Raw genomic sequence first — 6,574 nt, forward strand, 5'->3', positions numbered from 1 at the left:
AGAAAAGGAGGATATATAGAGAGGACTAAGAGAAAAAGGACTGAAAAACATCTTCTGAAAAATACTAAAGAGGAAAAAAAAGAAGCTGGGGAGTTTGGTTTTCTTTCACTTCTGAAAATCAGAATCAGTTTTGTTAGTGTTTAATAAAAAGTTCAAAGTGTTTCTTTCTTGGAAAGTTTAAAAAATAGAAATAAAAGTTTGTTGTTCTATTGCACTTCTGGTTCTACTGTTCTGTTTATGATTGCTATCTCCTAGTTGCTGGTTGTGTTGTTGTTATTGCTGCAATGTTACTGCCCCGCTGATTTCTCATCTTCCTCTTCTTTTATTTCAATACCAGGTACACTTTCGAATCAATACTGATGTGGCTGTGAGATGTGAAAGTGAAATGACATGCTAGGGTATTTTGATGAATTAGTGTTGTATCTATAGTTTAATAAGATACGTGACAAGTATTCATATAGTTTAGTTTTATAACTTAACTGGAATGCATGACGTAGTCTTGTACTTAACTGAAACTATTTGGTTTTCAAACTATAGTTCGTAGTTGTCAATTACAAATTCCATGTATTTAAATATGTAATTTGTACAATGAACAAATAAGTTAAGGGATTAGTTGCCATATTTCTAACTTTCTTTTGTATTTGAGGCAGACTCTTAGATAGTGTTTGATTCCGTTAGGCAACATATAGGCCAATATTCGAATCCGCGTTGATAACAGTTCCTAGCCGATAATTCCAAATAGTTTAAATCAATTTTAGGAATGTTAGTTTAAATCAATTTGGAGAATGGTTAGTTTGTTTTGAATATCTTGACAATCTTGTATGCATTTTGTAATTTCAGCTTTAGTAGTTCACTTATAGAATAAAGGCACGAAACATTTCTCCATTTTTATGAGTTCGAGTGTAAATTACCGTTATCATCTACTGTAATCCAATAGCTACTTGTCAAGCATGTAATTAATTAAGACTTTTCTCGTTTCTTTTAGAGACAAACTTAATAGAAATGTAGTCACTTTAGGATTGCCCTTTAAAAAATAAATGAGACGAGCCTCGCCAAACAAAACGCAAGCTGCAAGGCCCTCAATAAATGGTTAATAATTAATTAGACTTCGGATGGGTCGTTTTAGCAAGATTTCACGGTCTTTTCAAAAAATAATAATGCGCTAATCGCTTTAGGCGCGCCTTTAATAATTTACTTTCTTAAATGCGGGTGTACATTGATGTGACCCAAATCCAAATCTCAATGGAGTCGAAGTGCGTCGACGACCACGGGTACATTAATTGTGACGTGGTTCGAGATACATTTTCACAACGTTGCAATTCTCTGTAAAATAATAATAATAATAATAATAATACTTGTAAAAATAATAATAACAATTATGAAAGCGGTAAAAAGATAAAATTTGCACATAAGTTCATATTTGTATAAAATCAGATAATCAAGCCGAATATAATAGTTGAGCGACCGTGCTAGAACCACGGAACTCGGGAATGCCTAACACCTTCTCCCGGGTTAACAGAATTCCTTATCCGGATTTCTGGTGCGCAGACTGTTAAACAGAGTCATTCTTTTCCTCGATTCGAGATTCAACCGGTGACTTGGGACACCATAAATCTCCCAAGTGGCGACTCTGAATTAAATAACAAATCCTGTTTTGGTTGTCCTTTAATTGAAAAAAACTCCCTTTTACGCCCCTTTGAGGAGGCGCGGGTGAAAAAGGAGGTGTGATACTCCTAGACACCAAGCCAATACTTGTCCTGCCTTATAGAATGGCTCTTGCAGAGTTGAAAGAGCTAAAAGACTAGTTAAAAATTCTTCTAGATGGAGTTATAAGGCCAAGTGTCTCACCTTGGGGCGTACCGGTTTTGTTTGTCCGAAATAAGGATGGGTCTTTGCGCATGTGCATTGACTATTATCAGTTGAATAAAGTCACCATCAAGAACAAGTATCCTCTTCCCAGAATAGATGATTTATTCGATCAACTTCAGGGTGCCCAGTGTTATTCCAAGATTGACTTTAGATCGGGATACCATCAGTTGAAGGTTAAGGAAGTTGATATTCCAAAAATAGCTTTCAAGACTCGATATAGGCATTTCAAGTTTTTGGTAATGTCATTTGGTTTAACGAATGCACCAGCAACTTTCATGGACCTTATGAATAGAGTCTTCAAGCCTTATCTTGATTTGTTCGTTATTGTATTTATTGATGACAACTTGATTTATTCCTGTAGCGAGACTGACCATGCAGAACATCTCAGAATTGTGTTGCAGACACTACAGGATCACAAGCTATATGCGAATTTTTCTAAGTGTGAATTCTGGTTGAAATCAGTAATATTTTTGGTCCATGTCATCTCAGGGGAAGGCATGAAGGTGGGCGTTCAGAAAATAGAGGCAGTGAAGAATTGGACTAGACCCACCTCAGCGTCCGATATAAGAAGTTTCTTGGGTATAGCAGGCTATTATAGGCGTTTCGTAGAGGGATTTTCTTCTATCTCATCCCCTTTGATTAGACTAACTCATAAGAATGTCAAGTTTCAATGGTCGGACGCTTGCGAGAAAAGATTTAAGGAGTTAAAGAAGAGGTTGACTTCAGCTCCAGTCTTGACACTACCGGAAGGAACCGAAGGGTTCATTGTTTATTGTGATGCTTCAGGGGTTGGTCTTGGGTATGTATTAATGCAGCATGGTAAAGTCATAGCCTACACATCGAGACAACTCAAGGCTCATGAGAAGAATTATCTGACTCATGATCTCGAATTAGCAGCTGTGGTGTTTGCACTTAAGATATGGCGCCATTATTTGTATGGGGTGCATGTTGACATTTTTACAGATCGCAAGAGTCTTCAATACATCTTTAAGAAAAGAGAATTGAATCTACATTAGAGAAGGTGACTCGAATTACTTAAAGATTATGATATTGATATCTTCTATCATTCAAGGAAAGCAAATGTTGTAGTCAGTGCTCTCAGTTGGCATTCTATGGGAAGCTTAGCTCATGTTGAGGCAGACAAGCGAACTATGATGAAGGAAGTCCACCGCTTAGCAAGTCTAGGAGTTCGACTTTTGGACTCCGAAGATGGTGGCGTTGTTCTTCAGAATAGGGATGAATCCTCCTTAGTAGCCGAAGTGAAGGAAAAGCAGTTCAGTGATCCCTACTTATTGCAGCTGAAGGAGGGAATTCACAAACACAAGACTACGACTTTTGAACAAGGGGAGATTATGGTACTTTGAGGTACAGAAGTAGACTATGCGTTTGAGACGTGATGGGCTCAGAGAGTGGATTATGTCAGAAGCCCACAATTTCAAGTATTCCATTCACCTAGGTCCCACAAAGATGTATCATGATCTTAAGGAGATTTATTAGGGGAACGATATGAAAAAGAACATAGCAAATTTTGTGGCTAAGTGTCCAAATTGTCAGCAGGTGAAAGTCGAACACCAGAGGCTTGGTGGTTTAACTCAGAGTATAGTAATTCCCATTTGGAAATAGGAGATGATAAACATGGACTTCATAACAGGTCTACCTCGCTTGTTTCGGAAGCATGATTCAATTTGGGTGATTGTAGACCGACTTACCAAGTCAGCTCATTTCTTGCCAGTGAAGAGTACAGATTCGGCCGAGGATTATGCCAAGTTGTATATCCAAGAAATTGTCTGATTGCATGGGACTCCTTTGTCCATCATATCAAATCATGGTGCTCAATTTACAACAAACTTTTAGAAATCCTTTCAAAAGGGATTGGGCACAAGGGTGAACCTCAGCACCTCTTTTCATCCTCAGACATATGACTAGGCAGACCGCACTATTCAGACTCTTAAGGATATGTTGAGGGCGTGTGTTATCGATTTTAAAGGTAATTGGGATGATCATATACCTCTCATTGAGTTTGCTTATAATAACATATACTACTCTTGTATAAAGATGGCACCGTACGAAGCTCTGTATGGGCGAAGTTGTAGATCACCAATTGGTTGGTTCGAAGTTGGCGAAGCGGAGTTGTTAGGAACCGATTTGGTCTATCAGGCGATGGAGAAAGTCAAGTTGATTCAAGAGCATTTGAAGATGGCTCAGAGTCGCCAAAAGTCCTATTCGGACGTGCGACATAGAGACTTAGAGTTTCAAGTGGATGATTGGTTTTTTTGAAAGTTTCGCCTACGAAAGGCGTTATGAGATTTGGGAAGAAGGGGAAGCTTAGTCCCCGCTATATTGGTCCATATAGAATCTTGCGAAGGATTGGGCATGTGGCTTATGAGTTAGAATTGCCAAAAGAATTAGTTGTTGTACACCCAGTGTTTCATGTGTCTATGTTGAAGAAATTCATGGGATACCCTTCTCTTCTAGCTCCTACAGAGATTATAGGGGTTAAAGATAGCCTAATTTATGAAGACATTCCAGTGGCTATCCTTGATCGTCAAATCCGAAAGCTCAGAACTAAGGAAATTGCTTCAGTAAAAGTGCTTTGGAGGAATCAAAATGTTGAAGAGGATATGTGGGAAGCCGAAGAAGACATGAAGTCCAAATGTCCCCATCTCTTTGAATAGAAAGGAGATAATCTAGACAGCAACTAACCTTCTCATTCAGACCTTATATTACAATCTCCATGTCTTTTAGTGTTTAGTCAGTTTAGTAGTCATTCAGTTCAATATCTCATCAGTTCAGTAATCATGTATTCATTCAGTTTAGTATGCAAGTGTTAATGAAAGTTCATGTTCCCACCAGACCCATTTAAGGTCCGGAGTTAGCCGAAGGTACAACCAAGACAATCATTCGAGGACAATGGTCCCAAGTGGGAGATAATGTAACACCCGTAAATTTGAATCAGTTGTGAATGCATTAAATGAGTATTAATATGATGGTAATCAATTGGATATGATAATAAGTGCACGAGGTATATCATAAGTGATTTGGGGTCCAAGGAGAGACCTTAGTCTAAGCCAAGTTGGAAATTTCATGATAGACTAAAATTTCAAATGAGTACGCACAAGACCAAACTTTGCATGAGAATATCTAAATTTATGTAAGGAGTTATGTGATGCACAACCTATAAAATGAAAAATCTTGGAGTCTAGTTTCTAACTCATCAAGCCATTTGTCATTTGGACATTCCTACTCAAAGTTATGATCAAACTACCAAAATCAGACCACCTAGTTATTTTGGCGGACAGCGAGACTCGCTTCGCCAGACCGGGCACAGATCCTTCCTTCCCTTGAAGGTGCTAGACAGCGAAGTGAGGCTCACTTTTCTAGACCGGGCACGCCCTAGCTAAGGTCTTTTTAAGCAAACTCGGGGGTTCACTTCCCCCATTTCTTTTGGACGAATTTTAGGGTTTTCCCCCACTCTCTCACTCCAACCCCTCCCATCTTCAAGGTAAGCAATCCTCATTATCTTGGTATGAATTCCATAATTTATATACTAGTATTGATGAAATCTACACATAAAATACTTAGATCTTCAAGAGATTTCTTCGAGAACTCAAAGGAGGGTTTTGCAAGATTTCTTCCAAAAAGGTAATCCTACACCCTTAGAATTACATGTATGAATTCATTAAGGGAATATTAGTATGAATAAGTATTGGAACTCTTGGTATGGTGATTGGAATCCATACATTCCCAATTTAATTACATAACTATCATAGATATTGAAAGAAGATTTTGTAATGGAAGTTTGTTGGTTGGGTGTGGATGGATGGTCATGTATGTGATTTTGGAAGTTATAAATTGGTTAATCTTGATGGTGAGATAAATTGTTGATGAATGGTGGTAATTGGATGAACTAATTATATGGTGATGAAATGTAGAAATTTATGCCTACAGGGTGTTTGATAATATACCTAAATGATTTAAGTTATAAAATTTGTTACTAATATTGGTTCCATTAGATGTTGCCATTGTACATTGAAGGTTCTTAATATTGTGGATCATTGTAGTATCACTAAGGGGGAAAATTGAGATATGTGAGGCTAACTCTTTACGTTTGGGAATGTCTATGATTCCCCCTACGTCCCATTCATTATGACTATTACTAGTTTCCTTAGAAAGTAATTATGCCTTAGTTCTATGAATAGTAGTAGAACTTCTATTCTCTAGATGGCATAGTTTCATAATCATTCAATATTCTATGAGTTTCAATTATGACAAATCAACTTATTATGATTACACATCTCAGTCTAGTCGTATTCATTATTCCAGTATCATGTAACTCAGTATGATTCATTATTTCAGTATCATGTATTGCAGTATGATTCTCAGTTCCTAATTCATCATTCAGAAGAGAGAGTATTCATATCCTTACTTCCTTGTTCACCTATCAGTTTATCAGTTAGTAGTTCAGTTTCAGTTTCAGTATTTACAATTCTTTCCTTCAGTTGTTTTACATACCAGTGAAATTCAAATATACTGATGTCCCTTTTTGCCGGGGGCCTGCATCTCGCGATGCAGGTAACGATTTTGCTTGCTAGGACATCTCGTATCAGCTATTGGTAAGCCCCAGTCTTTCGGGACATTATCCCTCTCTCTTTCAGTCCTTATAGTATTTCAGTTAATAAGATATACAAGGGACCCTATCCCAGTA

At 37.6% G+C, this 6,574-nt stretch overlaps 1 protein-coding gene across 1 annotated transcript; it reads left to right on the top strand.

Moving 5' to 3' along the window:
• Nucleotides 1-4,169: 4,169 nt before the first annotated feature.
• Nucleotides 4,170-4,544, top strand: LOC138891171 (uncharacterized). Its single transcript, XM_070174208.1, has one exon. The coding sequence runs from the start codon at nt 4,170-4,172 to the stop codon at nt 4,542-4,544; it is 375 nt and encodes a 124-aa protein (XP_070030309.1).
• The last annotated feature ends 2,030 nt before the right edge of the window (nt 4,545-6,574 follow it).

The sequence above is a fragment of the Nicotiana sylvestris genome, chromosome 1 (genome assembly GCF_000393655.2).
Source record: "Nicotiana sylvestris chromosome 1, ASM39365v2, whole genome shotgun sequence".
Classification (NCBI taxonomy): Eukaryota; Viridiplantae; Streptophyta; class Magnoliopsida; order Solanales; family Solanaceae; genus Nicotiana; species Nicotiana sylvestris.

Excerpts from the sequence above, each read along its gene's own strand:
- LOC138891171 (XM_070174208.1), top strand. The coding sequence starts at position 4,170 with ATGAGATTTGGGAAGAAGGGGAAGCTTAGTCCCCGCTATATTGGTCCA.